General features: G+C 40.7%; 1 protein-coding gene across 7 annotated transcripts in view; it reads left to right on the top strand.

The window, feature by feature from the left end:
- ANKRD44 (ankyrin repeat domain 44) overlaps positions 1 to 18,588 on the top strand; it is a 137,949-nt gene that overhangs the window by 63,281 nt on the left and 56,080 nt on the right. For all 7 annotated transcript variants that reach the window (XM_030486250.1, XM_030486249.1, XM_030486253.1 and 4 more), the window contains exons 3-5: positions 7,133 to 7,211; positions 14,054 to 14,124; positions 18,019 to 18,219. In XM_030486250.1, the coding sequence (XP_030342110.1) occupies positions 7,133 to 7,211; positions 14,054 to 14,124; positions 18,019 to 18,219 (351 nt within the window). The remainder of the gene's footprint in view (positions 1 to 7,132; positions 7,212 to 14,053; positions 14,125 to 18,018; positions 18,220 to 18,588) is intronic.

Raw genomic sequence — 18,588 nt, 5'->3', positions numbered from 1 at the left:
TGCGATATTGAATGAAGAATATGTGTTTCGTAGGTGAGTGCTTAATAGAAATAGTCATTGAACTTGAATGGTCTTGCCCAGAATCCTGCTTAAGATGCTAGAAGTCTATCCAAGAACGCTTTGGCTGAAGAGCTGTTGTGTCAGGAGCAAATACCAAAGCTGTTCTTTGGAGTAATTAGAAAAATAACACAAATCCTGAAGGTTGTGTCTGGACAGTGATTGCAGACAAGTGTCACATGCTTAAAACGTCACTAAAGAAAGATCAAAAGACAGCATTTTCCCCCCTTGTGCTGTGAGCTGGCAATTTGCACCACGTGCTTACGTTTCTATTTTAAGGGTGTTTTTAATTACTTCCATGTTAGTGCTTCTCTAGTGCTTGGTTCTCACGTGAGAGGAAACACTGACACTGTTTGGCAGTGATTTGTCCTTTGTTGGTCATTTTGGTTAGCTGCATTAATATTGGAATAGTTCACATATAGGTAAGACGGGGAAACAAAATAAAACTTCATTTCTGCAGCAAGCTTCCCAGATTTCTGCAGTTTTAAAAATGAGGTTTTGGAATCTGCAGCGAGAGGTATTTGGAAGGCAGAATTAAAAAGCACATGGAAAAACTATGCAAAATTAGGGACGTATATGCATACTTCCTAAGAGAAAATCAATCTCAGGGGAAGAAGTTTAGAGCAAATCAGAAGTGTAGAAGGTTACTTAGTTGGAGGTTTTTTTTGGTCTGGTAAAGTAATTAGCATCTTTTCTAGCCAGGAAGTGTATGTTGATTGAAATGGCTACATTCTGAATGCTGCTATAATTGTAACTTCTATTTGGCAACCAAGTGAAAGCTGTAACTGTTTGGCTTAGAAGTGTGGGTTTAGTTCATTCTGCTTCCCTAATCCCTAGCTGTGCTTTGGGGGAACATGATGCTACTTCTGCACCATGGGGGCATGGACAGCGTTATACTTGGCTGGCGATGAGAGAGTCCCTGCCACTGAGTACTGCATATGCACTGTTTCCATGGGAAGTGTGGTCTGCCTGTGGGCAGAGTTCAGCAGCCTGTTTTCCTGGGGCAGCTGGGTTATTGGGTTGGACCATTCAGACCACTGTCGTGACATCCAGACCATGTCACGGTTTTCTACTAAACCAAAATCCTTCCTGTAGAATTTCCATTTTCATCTCGGTCTTCTGGTTTAGTTACTTTTCAAAATATTCAATGTCAAACAAAAAAAGGCAAAAACCCCTTCCATCATTCTTCGCCATAACAAATGTGGTATTTGCAAGCCAAACCAGAGATTTCTTTCTTTCTGTTTTTACTCTTTATCCCCTAATCCTGCATTTTCTCTTGGATAGAACCCTAAGAAATGAAATATATGCAAAACTTTGATGTCCCCAGAATATCTTCCATGCATTCATATTTTTTTTGGAAAGCAAAAAGTATACCCGCTCACTGCACAGTGAGACTGTTGAAGCAACATCTGCTTTCCCAAAACTTAGTTGCTTCTGTTTCTACTGTTGGGACATGGTTGCTGATACAGCCTTCTGGGCTTGATCCTCGTAGCCTCTTTGCTCAATGCTTTGCCAGCTGCAGCTTCTTCTCACTGCTTGTTGGTGCCAAGAGCTGCTTGTGCACATTGTCCCTCACCCACTGTCACCAGAATGAGAGAGGTTAGGAGAAGGTGATGGTTTAGCTGAATTTGGCTTGTTTCCATTAATGCAGAGCTACAAAGCCAGGTCTTTATCCAGGTCTTCACACACACGAGTTATATATATTTCTGCAATATTGCTAAGCATGCTGTTCGATGGGGTCTGAGTGCTTGAAGGTACAAGTGTGCACACATTTAGGATTGTGAGTCTGAAAGGCTTTGCAAGCTTGCAATAGCTAATGTGAAAACCAGCTTGTCGTTCATTTTGGAGTGACATGTTTGACTTGGGGGACCTTGTTATGGTATTTCAGTAATCTTGGGAACCAGAGCCCTGTCTGTGCTCTCATCCAAGGAATGATGATTTTCTTTTTGGCACTGTAGAGTCTTGCAGGAGAATAAAGTTATCCTGGAAGTAGATGCTCCTCTTCTAGATGTAGTTTTGCTGGCCTGGAAAGTCTTCTGGAGGATTTAGTCAAGAACTTTGGAAGGCTTCTGCTTTGACACAGTCTGGCAGTTTGGTGCTAGGTGATAGCTGTGTTTTCAGTGGGTATTTAGGACTAGTATTGTTTGGTATGCTATTAATTTGAGAGGGAAGTAACAGAGAAATTTCCTTCTACAGAAGGAAATTGCGAATAGTTATTCTCAGTTGTGAAAGGAAATTGAATATGAAATTGCATTGATGTTTGCAGTGCAAGGTAGCCAGCGTGACTTCAATTGAGAATATTTTTCTTTTAGAAAATAAATATTTTTTTAAATATATTTCATAAAGAAGATGTTTGAACTGTGAAGAAGATTCTGCTGGAGTTTACTGAGACTCTGAAATGTTATGAGTTGCTCTGTACAGCATGCTAGGATATTAGTGGGTACTAAGTCATATATATCTGTGCTGGTGACTCATGTTTATCAGTGTCCTTAAAATGTTGGAGTCAGTCAAGGATGTCTCCATTAAAAGCTCATGGCAGAGTTGGTTGTTGCTGTGTTATTTTCTTTAAAGGCAGCAATGTCAGCCTGAAATACCTGAACTTTCTGAATCTGCTTTTCCCACCAACTGAAGTGATATATGCTCCCACATCATCACCTCCCCAAGTCAATATTGTGTTTATAAAATGGAGGGGTTATTTAAGTCTATCTTTTGAGCCGTACATTAGAAATTCCTATGAATGTTAAAACATTTCCACTAATTAGAATAACAGTTTCTGTGGTCTCAATCTATCATGAATAATTGATTTTAAAAGTTATCTTTTTCTAGCATGACGGCTACTGTTAGCGTGAGGCTGACAGTAGGAAGGAAATGAGGAGGCTACCATGAGGAAGGAAAGTGTTAGATGGGGGGGGAGAGGGAAGATAATTTTTCTTGTCTCTAGAAGATCAAAGTATTTGCCTCTTCCACCTCATGGGCACTTGGCAATTAAAGACTCAGTCCAGAAAAATCTTTGTTTCTGAGGTTCAACTGAAGACTGTGGGGATGGGAGGTGCTGGAAGAGAGATCTGTTTTCAGACAGGACTTTCTGTGCTTGGTAATAGCAGAAGAGCGAGCACCAGGCATAAGTTACACAGCTTGACTTTCACCTCCCAGCTGGTGCTCAGAGCTAAGCATTTGATTTGCTTTGTGAATTACAGGCTTTAATAAAAGAATCTGAGAGGGAGGAAATCCTGAAGTGGCAGAGATTCTCCTTGTACAGCATCAGCTTTTGGCTCTGAAGGGTTGTAAATAGCCCTAGAAGTAGCTGCTCTTTTGCTTTTAGCAGTAGTTCCTAATGAGTTCCCAAAATTCAGTTTTCCTGAAGTCAAGTTGTATCTGAATGTTTGTTTGTTTTAATGGTACCAGCCCCTTTGTGCTTTTTAAATAAGGCATACTCAGATGTAACAACAGTAAATAGAACAACTGAGCAGGAGGTTTGTTTCTGTGAATATTTTGGTTAGACTTGTATCAATGGAAGCTGTAGCCATTCATTTGTCTCTAATACAGTTTAGTTTATTCTGCCACCCAGGCAGATGCTGGCAGCTTGAAGGTGAAATCCAAGCACTTCTACCAATGAAACTTGGTTTTGGTGGTGTGTTAACTCCTTCTGTGCTGAACTATTCCTGCTGGCTGCTCAGGCAGCTTGGTGACAAAAACAGAATACATTTATTTTCTGTAGTAGTTGCACTTGTATCTTACTAGTAAATAACTCTGTCCCAAACATCTTCTGATCTGAACAGCTGCAGTTGATATAAAAGTTCAAATCCATAATCTCCTTTGAGATACAGGCTGTGCTGAGGAGAAACTGTTGGCCATTTTCTTAACATGACTGATTATTTTACATGTGCTGATATGACTGATCCAAGCTCTTGTTCTGCTTCTCTTCACGTACTCTAAGGCTCTGTGCCAGTGAAGCACTTATGGACTAGCCTAACTTCAAGCCTGTGAAGGGCTTTATCAGTGTCCCTCTGATCACTTGAATGCTTTAAGCATGTGTTGAGTGTTTTTCTTGCTGAGGCCTTCTGTCTGCGATTGCCTGTTTGTTAAATGCTTGATTTCCATTATCTGTATACTTTTTTAAAACAAATGTGTACAGATAATGCAGCAGTGTCTTTTCTGTGAACTAACAGAAGTCACTGACACAGTTTTGGGAAGAGAGTGTTTATCTCGCCTCAGCATGATTTTATAGCCATTGTTTAGCTTATCTGCTGTCTCTTACTGACCTTTTGTTCCTCTGAGAACTGAACTTGAAGCAGGTCTGATTATTTGTCTTACTGTTATTTGTAATACTATTATGATTTCTTCCCCCCACCTCCTTTCCTTGCCTTGATAATGTATGGTCAGGTTTGGGGTACTGCCAGACCTTTCCCTCAAATGACAAGTTTTCTTTTTATTCCTCTGTTTCTTTTTGTCATCTTCATTCTTTAGATCATTATTGAACCACTTGTTCTCCTTTTACTACCATCATGCCACAAGGACATCTGTAGCTGGATAGATGTTAGTGCATGGGCCAGACGCAAAGCCAGTGAGCTATTTAAACCTTACTGAAGTGGTACATGGCTTTGAGGAGGATGCAAGGATTGTGGTTGGGCAGATAGGCAGATGCTCCAGTTCCTCTGTTTCTGTGTCAGCCGTGTGCAGAGCGTAAACAGGAACTTGAGGATGTTCCTCCACTGAGTTGCTCAGCTGCATGCTCAGCTGCAGGCGTTGCGTGTGGACTTCTCCCTGCCAAGCTCCTGAAAACATTGCCTGCAGGGCTCTTTCATGTGTTTTTAGTTTTCTGTACCACACTCTGGCTTTCGTCATTGGCTAGTTCACGTGAGGGTGAATTCTTATTTGTGTCTCGTTGTGATCAATGGAGGACCTTCAGGGTTTTTTTCCCTTGGAGAAATTAAACTTAAATTCAGTTGTGTGACTAAGCCTATCTTTTTCTGAAGACTTGATTCTCACTTAATTTGATAGGATTTTACATCAATTTTAAGAAGTGAAAGCGGAGGATACTTTTCAGAGAGTTATTCCTGCTACAGAAAGATAAAATTCTACTTTTCTGTTTCATGTCCCTTCCTCCCTCACATACCAAATGTCCATCAGATTTACAGTTTAGTATACAATATTGCTTATAATCAATAAAGCACTGAATACCTTTAGTTCCTTGTTACAGAAGATTGCTTGGTCTTGTATCATGAGCATTCAGCTTCAAACTACTCTATTCTGTTGCCGAGCTTGGCTGTGTTGCAAGAAGCTGCTGCAAAATTTATCACTGACAGGTACATAGCTATTACAAATACTACATTGTGCGAAGGACAGATTCATGCATTGAAATAAACAAGCTAAGAAAATGAAATAAAACTGATTCTATTTGTGTACAAATGTTTGATCAGTCTTTGCATATTTGTTGTTGTGGATAGCTTTAGGATAGGTAATGTGAAGCAATACTTATGAAAGTTCTTGTATGCATTTCTGTAGCCTATATAAGCTAGTCCACGGTGGATTATGCTTTAGGAGCTGAGCAGATGAGAGAATCCAGCTCATGATTTTGGTTCCTAAGTGGACACTGCTAGGTGGACACTGCTTAATATTGTTTTAATTTGCCTACCATGTGAGGAGGTGAAGTTGTATAAGACATCTTTCCCTCTGACCTGTAACAACCAGGGTGGCGTGTAATCTGTCTTTTAAGTGTTTTATGTCTATGCCCAATCTAGAAGATTAAAATCCACTGCAACAGAATTTGAGGACTGTGTACATCGTGTATGTTTGAAAAAAACCATACAAATACACAATTTAAACATAACTTATTCTGGTGACCAGTGGCTCTGTGCCTTGCAGTGCTGGAAAACAGCTTTCAGCATTCACATTACAATTGGCTCTGCTGCACTGATTTGTCCACATTTATAGCATACTTTGAAGGCAGTCCAAAATAGTTTGCGGTTGATGACCTCTTGGGCATGTTAAAAGTGATACTTTATTTTACAGTCTCAGAGTTATGTTTCAGGGAGAGAGTGTAAATACCAGTAGGGTTTCTGTGCTGGTATCATTTTCAGGAAGTGGTGAATCTGTTACCAGTTTACAGTATTTAATGCTGGTAGGTTTGATAATTTGATAAGTTTGATTGATAAGTCTCTTAGAACTTATTTTATATTAATAAGAAACTGAAAATAAATACATTTAGAAGTAGAAAACATGGGTCAAATAACATGATTAGCAGTATTAGGAGTTCTTATGGTTTTTGTTGCCCATATTACAATGTGTAGCAGTTTCTTTTAAAGGCCTATGTTCTGGAATCATCTGAATAAAGCAGTAAAAGAAAGGTGGGTTTTTTCTGGTTTTGTAAACACTGCATTTACACCCCTTGAAGGTAGAAAATTGTGAAAATGTGACTCCCTAAGGCTGAAAATTACAGAAATAAAAGTAGGTGTATTTCAGAAGTTGTATATATGATTATTAGCAATTCTAAGTTGAAAGACACAGATCTGACTGGTAATATTTTCTTTATCTGTGTTCCATTTCGGGCTGCTGGCCAAATGGTGTACAAGAACCTTCGTGGACTTAAGGGGATTGCATCTTGTCCTTATGTGTGGTTTCAAACCATTCTCCAGAGAGATCCTTCTGATGAGTCTGGTGTTGCATTGTTGATGCAAACTGCATTGCAAAGTCTGATGTCTGAAAGCATCTGAATTATGCCACTGCAATACTGACAGTGGAAAATGTTTCCAAAAGAGACCCAAGGGTGATGTCTTTCCTCATTTTAGATTTGATTTGCTTAGATTTGATCTGCTTGTAAATGGGATATTAGAGGAAAGACAGTGTCCCTGAAATGTCTGGTGGAACCAAGTGATAAAGAAGTCGAGGTTTATTGGGAGGAAATATGTTGTTTAGACCATGAACTTTGTTCTTTCACTAGTTGAGATTGTATTTCTAATTATAAACAGAAATACACATAGAAATATAAACACGATCTACACATCCATTGCTCTTTAGCACTAACACTTGCAGTTATTGACCATGTTTTGTAACTGTATAATCTATGGTTTTGTAGGATGCCGAGAAACGAACTCCTCTTCATGTTGCGTCATTCCTGGGGGATGCAGACATCATCGAGCTTCTCATTTTGTCAGGTAAGGTAGTACCCCTCACTGTTATTAGCTGGTAAAGTAGCTAGCTAATTATAAAGCTACAAGGAATACCCAGCAAAGCATATGCGAGTGAGCTTTGGCCTGTGTCTGAGTTTCATAGAGCTGGTTGCAGTTGTTGCAAACTTAGAAAATATCTTTAAATGTGGCGATACAATTATAAGACATGCACTGTGACTGAGTGGAATTAATAAACAAAGCAACTAGGTTTTTAAAACATCTAAACGTTCAAACTGACAATATCTGTGGCTTGCTGAAGTACATATTTGAAATGCAGGCTCACGTCCTGGAGTACAAGCCAAGAATTCCTCTTAAGCAAAAATTATTATGGAATAATAGCGAAAAAGTTATGGATGAGTTTGAATGAATTGTAAGTGGTATTTACATTAGGAACGTTGAGTCTAAGAGTTGAGAAGTTGATTTGGAGAATAGAAACTGTGCAGTAGGAGGTATCTAAACAAAAAAATCAAAAAATGTTTCCAGACTGTTGTAGTGATAAAAAACATGATCACAATATGTCAGAACGAAGCATAAAGCAGACACCTCTCAAGAAGCGCACACAATTCATGGCAAAGTCCTGGATGTGCTTGCAGTTTTTTTTCCAAACTGGAGAAGTGTAAGGGTAAAGTGATGGGGGTTTTAGAATGTGGGATTGAAAGGATCCTTATGGTACAATTATCTAACCCCTTGAAAGCAGCCTTGCTTCTTCAAATATTGGGGTTTTTTTACTTGGTTATTTAGAAAGTTATTTCAGAACTGTCAGTCCTGTGATTGAGGCACCTTCTAATTTCCAACCTCAAATCCTACAAAAATTCAGGTTGGAAGGGATTTCTAGAGGTTACCTGATCCATCCCCCGGCTTAGAGCACCAGCCAATTTCCAAGGTAGATCAGTTGCTAATGGGCACGTGCAGGCCACACAAGGATATTTCTTTGGGTTACCAGCCTATCCACACCTGGAGAAGGCAGAAAATGAGAATTCAGTTTGCTGTAGCCATGCATTTTCTCTGTACGTTTTTGGGGCATTTTGAGTTGTCTGATTGCTTAATGAGGGTAACTAGTTGGACATATATCACACTTCAGATCTTTCTGCTTTAACCCTGATGCCAGCAGCATGATTTAAATGAACATTCCTCTGTGGGTAGGTTATGTTTGGGTGGGTTTTCAGTATGCTAAATGTGAACATGATTTTCTTCACTGGTAGGTAAGAGTTAATGAACTTGATCTGTACATGTGTTCTTGCAGTGTGTGTGTGGTGTTTGTCATATATTGTTGTTCCACTGTGGTGTGAGAAGATTGCAGGAGCAATGTCTTTTTTCAGGTTTTGCAAGTTACAGCACAGATAATATCCACATAAAGAAAAAGGTGAAGCCATTCTGCCCACTTCTTCATCGAATCCCAATAGCATAAAACATGTCCTGGTGAACATTCTTGGTTTTGATCTCATTGCTAATGAGGGAAGGAGACTTCCTAGTGTTCTTCTGGGACACTTAGTTCCAGCATCTCACTGACAAAATGTCATCCACAGGCTATAGGGTTTGTCTGGTTAACAGCATAAAATGCAGAGGATATATCTTGGGGGTATTTTATATATCAAGGTGAGTGTGAAAAACTTAAAATGTGGGCTTTTAAAAATTAGACTTTGTCAGTGGAACTGTGCTGGGGTTCAGTCTGCAGGAGCTGTCTGGATCTTCACTAACTAGCTCAGCTTGAGTCAAAATTAATCTTGTGTTGCGTATTCTACTTATTCATTGTCCTTTAATCTCTGAAGTATCATTATTCATGATAAGCGTGAGTACTCGTATCCAAGAGCAGGTTTGGAGGTTTCTGAGGTTTGGAGAAGATTTATGAGTTATTATAAACACCTCTTTGTTACTGTGATCTCTCCATGAACTAGCTTCCAAAGACAACTGCAGCATCTTTCCTTTGTTTCACCTTTTCATTCAGTAAGCTGTATTAGTAAAAGGGTATCAAAAGGAATTAACCTGATCATAAAATTTAGTTACATAAGTAGAAAACTTTGTTGAGTTTTCACAGAGAGAAAGCACACAAATGCTTGCTGGTGGAGTCAATAATATTCTCAGCATGAGTAGAAGCTAGGAGGAGTAGCAACCCATTGCATTTTGTACAGGGCTCAGGAGAGAAATTAAATGAAATATGCACATTCTGAGATTTGTGGCCCATGAACTGGTGGCAGCACAAATAAATGTAGTGTCTAATGAATAAAACTTCTTCCCAGGTGGCTGAAAACAGACCAGAAATGGTTTTCTAGGTAGTCAGTGGAATGGATTCTGTTTGGAATTGATAGAGGAGAGAGAGTGTCAGATCCCTGGTATGAATCACCCAGACCGATTAAATGTCAGAGGTAGGTAGATTTACACCACCTCAAAGGTCTGATTCATAATCATACGGTTCAAACTGGGGAATTGTGCTGTGTGGTTTTGTTTTTCCAGGCTATGTGAAAGGAGGGAGCTTTGAGTACTACTCCTTCACCTCCTTTTTGTGAAGAAGGAGAAGGACAAGAGCAACCATCTCACATAAATGACGCTCTGTATGACGACACAGTCACAGATGTGCGAGAAGAACTGTCAGGGCAAATACAAGTTCCACTCTCATGTGTGCTTGTGCCTCTCCCCTTCCTGGGCTTTCAGCTGGTGCCCAAGGGCACAGTGTTTGAGCTCAACTCCTTACTCCTTGTTCCCCACCAAGGAGCTTACAATCCTGGCAATATTACCATGCCTTACTATTTCAGGAGGCTCCAAGCTTCTTGGCAGGAAGTTTATGCACTGGGGGAGTGCATGCAATGTGGACATCTATCCTTCACAGACTGCACAATAGCTGAGGAAAAGGACAAACCCCAGCATGCTTTGGAAAGGCTCCTGCTAAGCTCTGCCACGTGGGTTTGGAAGTGAGACGGTCACATGCACAGCAGGTTCTGGGCCACCCCTGTTGTGTAGGCAGCAAGGGAAGGTGCTGTGTAACCCAAACACACATTCAGGGCTTCCTGTTTAATAGCAGGCTAAAGAATAGGTGGGTTGGAGAGGCAGCCTTCTCTCTGCCTTTCCCATGGCTTTGAGACTCCTATCCTTGGTAATTAGGAGTATCCCCTTTGCATGAAAGTTTGGAAGATGTCTCCTCTCTCCTTCATGAGTGACCCAGGACCTGTGTGCTCTCACCTGGTGGGATCCCCAGGCCATTTCTCTCCCTAGCAAGTGGTTCAGACTTGCCTCCAAGGAGATCCTGCCTAACATGCTGTTTCTGCCATGAAGGTGTTCAGTTCCTGTGTTCACATCTAGCAACAGTGTTGTGTTGCTCTCATGTTTTGGGTCCCAGTTCCATATATCAGATGGTGTCGCTCTGTTATATTTTATTTGTGCTGATCATTGCTTTATATTGTGTGTGTGTGTGTGTGTGTGTGTGTGTGGTGAGGTGTGTGTGAATTCCTTATATTTTTGGGTATCTATTGCTGTGTCTCATAGCAGGAGTTGGAAAAGTACATGTTAATAATGTCATGAATAGGTTAAAAAGTAGTTTCCTTCCTCTGTTGACTGTCCCTAATATCAGAGATTTAGACTGCAGAATCTAGATTTATTAGAGACCTTGTGGCTTTGGCAGATGTACTGGATGGAAAATTGTACTTTGGTTGGGATAAAGAGATGTAAACTTTATTCCTGAAAGCCAGCATCAGGTTGTTTATTTTGGATCTCAGAAGAACAGAGGCATTTTCAGATTTATTTCCTCTTTTGGCAGAAAAATTTGAGAGTGAAGGATGGTAAAGATTACAAAACAGCCATATTAAAGAAAAGTGGATTACAGAAAGTTTCCTTTCTGTTGATCTTATCTGTAACGTTATATGTTATGTTGTCTACTTTAGCTTCACAGAGCAAATCCAACAGCTAAGCCTTTCCTTCAGTCCCAAGGGTACGAGCTCTCCCAAGGGCAGAGTGTAGAAGATGGGGCTGAGAAAAGGCTTTACTCTGGAGTGAGTTCTTTCTACGTCGGTATTTTATGGGGCAAGTGGGTGCTGTGGCTACCTGAAAGGATGTTAAGGGAAATCTTTAAAGCAGCTTATCTTTTCAAGGAAGATTGGGCTATGAAGGACAAACATATACACCAATGTAAGTGTGTTATCAGCCCTCTTTGTCCTTATAAATACACAGATTAATTTGCGGAATAATGTAGTAAGTGCATTGAAACATGGTTAAAGTACTTGGTCTAGAGTGAAGAGACGGACACTGAATTGCCGGGTGACTTTGAGGAAGTGTTGTGGGATGGGCTTGGAAATTGAAGCTTCTGATTTTTGGACGCAGCTCATTTTGGGTGCCTTAGCATTTTTGAGGACTTAGAGTTGAATTTCTGTTCTTATTCAGTGCTTTCAAAGAGCTGTCCCCTGAGCTGTCACAGGATGGACACTCAAGTTCGCAATGTGTAGAGGATGCCTTTGAAAACATGAGCATTGCTCCCTGGGTGCCTCCTTTAACATGGCAGATATTTTCTGTCCCTGAAGGACTGCATCAGTGCTGGTGAAGGTTTTCACTGTCATTAACCATCGTCTGCAAGGAACTGCTGGGAACCGCAAAGCTGAATTTTGGCATTTTACAATGTCTCTTCAGCGGATGTGCACCTCAGTAAATGGACAACAGCAGCTCCTCTACCAGGTGACAGCTGAGTTGTGCAGCTCTTTAAAAACAGAAATCACAAATGTATTCAGCCAATGCTTTGAATTAGAGCTGTAAGAGCAATTTCACTTTGTCACGTAAAGAGCCCCAAAGCAGAGAGAGGTAAAGGAATGCGGAAAACAGCCAGGGAAGAAAAGGCTGACAGCATGCTGTGTATTATTTTATTTATACTGGTATTGTTTTGCTTTTATTATTTTCTTTAGCTGTTTTCTTGGCAAATATTTCAGTTTCTCAAAGGGTAAGTGGATCAGTGAAAGGCATGAATAACTGCTGTTGGAGACACTTCCCTTGGTTTTCTAATCATCTTCACGTTCACCAATGATCGTTGGAGTTGTTGAATGCTGAGGAATGATACGTTTGTCACGCTTTGCTACTCCACACATAAGCCTTTCTGATTTGCAACCATCTGCTTGTACGAGTTGGTGAATAGGTAGAAATAAACCAAATGATACCTTAGTTAAGAACATAAGGCAAAAACCCAAGGCACATACAAAATAAATTTCTAAACCTGAAAAGAGGTATTTGGTAGCAGTATTAGGAATTAATCCAAGCAATTTGCATCCCCAAGACGCCTATCAGGCCAAATCAGAAGAACGTAAGGTGCCTTGGAGTCCTGTCTGTCAGCTTCCTGATGGTGAAGGTTGTTACGTTACAGTGCCTCTGAGCCTCGGGCAGTGTAGGCAAAGGGCAGGATACTAATGTGTATTGACCATAATGGCCTTCTTGCGAAGACAGAATAAACTAACAGCTTCCTTGCTTAGGCAGATTCATTAGGAAACTCTTTGAAACTTGTCTTTTCTAAAGGGTGTTTTTCCAGAGGGCAGGCTGTACTACAGGTACCAGGTTCTGAGGTGAGTTCAGAGGATTGCCTTTAATTGTTGCAATAGTTAGGAAAGTGGCTTTCTTTTTCTTGCAGCCAAAAAATTATATCCCAACTTGTGGAAATACGAAAGAACTTGTTTCTTCTCTGGTTGTCTAGCGCAATTCCCAGTAACCACTGTGATTCAGAGGCAAGCACCTTAATATTCCTGAGAAACAGCTCTCGGAAAGTATTTCTGATTCAGAGAGTGTGATTTATTAATTACAGGCTTTTGTATGCACTTAAGTTATGATGCAAAAGGAAGCTTAAGAGTCCCTTTGTTCATGAAGTTCAGATGCTCATCCAGGTTATGTGCATGACGCTTGTGCTTCTCTAAATGTTTTCTGCATAGGCTAGTCTTCTCAGACTAGTACTGCTACCTGCAGACCAGAGAGGTACAATGTTTTCAGGTTAAGCCCTTTTTGAAATCAGTTTCGCTAGTCCTGTTTAGTGGATTTCCTTCCTGGGGTATCACATCAGTGAACAGCTTTAATATTTGTTTTACAGAAATCTGTTTTATCACACAAATGTGCAGGATCTTTTTGTTTTTGTCTGCAGTCAGCCAGAACTACTGTAGTTGTTAAATATTCTTCCTTTATCCTTTCTTCTGCCAAGCAACCCCCACCTTGTCTTTGTCAGTGTGCACATTAGCACTGAACCACACAGAAGCAAACGGGTAGTCTCCTTCATCCCCCCTTTTCTGATGTTTGCTGAATAACGCAGGCAGAAGCTGAGATAGTAAGTGCCCAGTTTTCTCCTCAACCTGAGCATTTCCTGGTCCTGTTTTCTCAATCCCAGCAAGATTTGTGAAGCAGGGAAGCAGTTATATCTGTTAGTGGTCTGCATGATTGCACTGGAAACAAGAGACTGTTGTTCAGGCTCTTTCCCTTCATTCTGTCTGCAGACAACAGCCATGCTCTGAGCAAAGGGTCGCTTTTTTTTTCTCCCTAACTGTATCAGTGGATGTAAAAAGTGCATATACATAGACATACGTGTACATACATACATATGTAATCTCCTGCAACAAATCTTGCTTCTTTTATGTCCTGTAAACAAAGCTATTCCTGATAACAGTCCAACCCATCCAGTTCCTTTCTTTCTGAATCACACTTCAGCTCCTATCTATCCAAGATCTGGAAATGCATTTCCAAAGTGAACAGGGTGCCAGGAGAGTCATGGGGAGCACTGAGAGTACCACAAACAGCTCAGCTCTTGTTACTAGGAAACAGTTGGGCAAGGCTTTCAGTGTCGCACCCAAGGCATGGATGTAACCTCTGCTGTTTACTTGCAGGCGCTCGTGTTAATGCCAAGGACAATATGTGGCTGACTCCTCTCCATCGAGCAGTTGCTTCAAGAAGTGAAGTGAGTAAGATTTGGTTACTCTGCTTTTGCACATAAACTACATGCTGGGGGGAAAAAGCAAACCATTGAGAGCAGTAGTAAATAGCATGGTGACACACTCAGGGAAGCATTTTCAGTGTGCAGGGCCTTTAGCATTGCAGCTGGTGGCCAGCTTTTACCAGTTAGTTATAGCTACTTTTGAGCCTGAATGTGATTGATTTTCACCTTGTGGAATGCTTTACATTACCATAGCAAGTCATACTGAGCAACCATCAGCTGGAGCGGGTGTCCAGGACAGAAATGGAATAGAGTCGATAGGGGCCGCATCATCTTCAAGTGGTGAAATAAAGAGGAATAAATCCACACGCTATGCGTGTGCCAGAGGGAGTGGATACGTATGTGATCTGACACGTATTACCACATAGTTTGTTTTGGTTAATTGCATTTCCAGGCATCCATTAGTTTTTCTGTTAATGCATTTGATTCATGCATAAAGAAGGATTAGCCTATATTTCTTTTACTTGACAACCAGAAGTCTTCTGGCATCATGTTGTACTTCTTCCATTGCTATCTCAAAAAAGAGCAGCAATAACTATCAGGAATGCAGTTCAGGCATGACTGTTTTCAACTGCACCATTATTCTTGGCTTTCCATTTTGGGCCTCCCTGTATGCTTCTATCCTCCTAATACTTAGTTACCAGTGAGCCCAACTGCAGACCAAATTGGCTGCTGGGGATGAGGGGAGGAGCTGTAAAAGAGACAGAGGGTGGCTGTCTTCCAGAGATTGATGGACTGAAATCACCTCTGTAACAGTCCCAGCGCTTGCCAAGCCTGGAGGCAGGAATCCTGGGCTCGCTTCTGAACTTGGGCATTGTTTGGCTGCTGGCTGAGCTTCCCAGCTGCTGGCATCCACTGAAACTCTCTGAAAGGAATATCTGATAGACTATGAATGCTGCAATGAGGCAAAATACAAAAAGCCATGTTGGAAAACAAAGGTCAGACTCAAACCTTAAAAAACAGCCACAATCTTTCTGATGCGGGAATTGCAGTGTGCTTGGTTTCTTTTTTTGGATGTGTCAGAGTACGTGATTTTCATTGTCAGTGGCAGTCGTAACAGAAAATGTATGTCTTTCTGTGGGTTTGTGTCTCATCTTTAACTCATTGTCAGCTGAAGACCAATTGCACAATGAGAAACTGTCTTCCATTGTGCCAGCAGTTCTGGTACCTCAAAGTGAGTACCCAGATAAAACAGAGAAGCAGCAGGGCAAGGCACCAGCCTTTGATGCCTTTTCATGGTCTATTATGTATTTTATAAACACATATAGCTTTCTTCTCCTGGTCTTTTTTCATTGTTATTTATATGATGATTGCTACTTTTGGTAATAACTTTGAAACAAGATTCAATATTGCAGGGTCTTTCAGTGCTGCTTTTACTTTACTACACAAACTAACAAATGTGCAGCTTCAATATAATAAGGTGAAACTGATAGTGATAGTAGTCGATAGCAATAGTTGAATTCATAGTTCACATTGATAGTAGGCAAGGAATTCATGGTCCAGAAGTTGACCAGTAGGACTCGGTGTGGTTTTTGAAGTTCCTGTGAGCACAGTTGCTTTTAGAATGATCACCTACAAGCTTTAAGTTTTATTATCAATCTCTTACTACAAAGCTTTCTTACTACAAAGGATTCAGCAGCTGTCTCCTTGGACTTTTTTATAGATTGATTAAAAGCATGAGCACATTTTTACTTAAGACTTAATGAGTTTTCAAGTGGGCTTTAGGTATTTCAAATGTTTATTTACAAATCAACAACCCTCAGGTTTGTCTGTGTAGGATTGTATGGATGTATCAGCTTTCAGCCTTATATGCTTTGAAAAAGTAAAGAGATTTCACTCTGATGACTCGGGATAGCTAGAGACACTGAATACAGAGGCTTATACCATAGCTGTGGACTGCATGCATTTTTAGGTATGTTAATAAAAAGGAATAGCTCATGCTCTTACAAGCAATAAAATTAAAACTTCTCCATAAGGACTTTAACATTTTGATCCCAAATCTGACAGAGCAGCAGATTTGCAGAAATAAACAAAAATGTGTAAATGGTTGATGGGGGTTTTTTAAGTCTAAATATTTTTAGCTTATACTTTTCAGTCCATATTATTTACTTCTAATAATTTTCCTTTAACCTTTTAAATTTCCTTCATGAAGAGTCAAAGTGCATGAATTTTCCTGCTGACTTCATGTCCCAGGTCATGAAGTGAATTACAGGTCTCCAGTGAATTACATTTAAAGGAGTTTTCAAAGTAGACCTGTAATTAAAATACAAAATCCTGTTGAGTCAACAGCAGTGTTATATATGTCATTTATATGTGCTTTAAGAGATGCAGTATTGGTAACTGAACAAATCCATTAGAGGAGAGTTTGAGATATGGCTGTAGAAAATTAAATTGCTGAGATCGGTTGAGGACAAAGAACTAAAACTCCTAGTAATGGATGTACTGTTGATACAGACTGCAGGCACTCTCCTGGGCCATCCAGCATACAAAAGTGCTATATAAACACACCGTATGTGTTTATTATTCATTAATAAAACTTTGGCTGGGCTTTCCAGAAAACTTTTCAGTTTATGGAAAAAGAATAAGGTACTGTGTAGGACCAGGGCTCTCCCGCTTACCAGCTGTGAGTTGTAATTAGCAGACAAGGCTACTTGAATGCTACCATGTCGCAGTGGTTCTTTTGTGTTCTGTTTGTGGGGAAAAAGGAAGAAACAAAATGTAATTTTGAGAGAGACTTGTTTTTTCATCTGACTTGCTTAATGTCAGATGCATGAGTAGAAGCAGAAAAGAACTAATTGTGAATTCTCCAGTGAAACAGCCTCTCAAGAGAAAACAGGACATTTTCTCACTGGGAAATATTCACTTTTAAACCAACAAAATTAACTCTAAAAGATGTTTTTTGGTCTCAGGCTGACAGAATGGATGTTGCAGTGAAGACCCTTGCCCTGTGCATAGCCCTCAGGGAGGGAAGGAATGCTAATGCTAACTTGGGGACGCCAGCACCAACCCTTGCCTGTGATTCTCATGTTTTTGCAGAGCTAAAATCTTGTTTTCACATATTCTGTTTTATTTTCTCCTTTTTCCTGTTTATAAATAAAACTTACAGCAATTTGCTATGATTTTACTGTCCAAAATCATGTGCTTTTTATTTTGTAAATAATCTCTGTAACAGTGAGCTCAAATAAGCACATTTATTTCTTCAGTGAGAGCACAATTATGATGGTGGAGGTACTGAAGGTTAACCAACTGAACAGGCTGGGCTGTCTGCATAGGCAGCTTTGTACATCTGAAAACCAAATTGGGAAAGTTTGATTATGAGGACACTGCTTTAAATGACAGCAGAGGTGATGTGCACTCTGGCATTTGAATCAACAATACCATTTCACTGGCCTGGAAGGTTGTTTTGATAAATGCTGTTCACTTTCCCTCCTCCTGGCCGTGCCTGATACACATAAGTAATATGCATAGGTAATACGATTGAGCTGTCGAGAAGGTGGGCTGTGTATTTATTCAGACTGCTTGGTTATAGACTCACAGAATGGTTTGGGTTGGAAAGGAGCTGAAAGATCATCTATTTCCAACCCCCCTGCTGTGGGCAGGGACACCTTCCACTAAACCAAGTTGCTTGGAGCACTGTCCAACCTTGAAGTGTTCAAGTGGCCTTGAACACTGCCAGGGATGGGGCAGACGCAGCTTCTCTGGACAACCTGTTCCATTGTCTTGCCACCCTCATAGTAAAGAATTTCTTCCGGATGTCTAATCTAAATCTCCCCTCTTTCAGTTTTAAACCATTTCCCCTTGTCCTATCTCTACATGCCCTTGTAAAAAGGTATGGATATAACTGTGTTGCCGTTGCAGGAAGCAGTGCAAGTATTGATTAAGCACTCAGCTGATGTCAATGCTCGGGACAAGAACTGGCAGACACCATTGCACGTGGCGGCTGCAAACAAGGCAGTGAAGTGTGCGGAGGTCATCATCCCCATGCTGAGCAGCGTCAACGTCTCTGACCGAGGCGGGCGGACGGCTCTGCACCATGCGGCTCTGAATGGCCACATTGAGGCAAGTTGTTTAAGAGCATAACTAATCAGTTGATTTCCCAGTTCAAACAGTTGACCTGCTGTGGCTGGGTCTAGACTGAGCCCCATATGCCTGACCCAAATAATTCCTATCATTCAGCTGCTATCCAAACTGTGGGATAGGTTTCCTACCTGCAGAAATTAGTGGCTGGGAAGTACCTGTGCAGAGCCAGCGTGCAAGTGAGATGTGCATGCACACTTGGAGAGCTGGCTGTGCCAATGGCTCTGGCAACTCAAGTGTGTCCTTGGCTTTTTTGAGCTTGACTGCCTATGAAAATAAGAGTGGCAGAATAGCAAGGGAAAACTAATGGATTCATTTCATACTGAAGAAGTGTTCAGCAATGTGAGATCC

Source organism: Strigops habroptila, chromosome 5 (assembly GCF_004027225.2).
Source record: "Strigops habroptila isolate Jane chromosome 5, bStrHab1.2.pri, whole genome shotgun sequence".
Taxonomy (NCBI): Eukaryota; Metazoa; Chordata; class Aves; order Psittaciformes; family Psittacidae; genus Strigops; species Strigops habroptila.
Note: the sequence above shows the minus strand (reverse complement) of the source record. Positions and strands in the feature narration are given on the sequence as shown.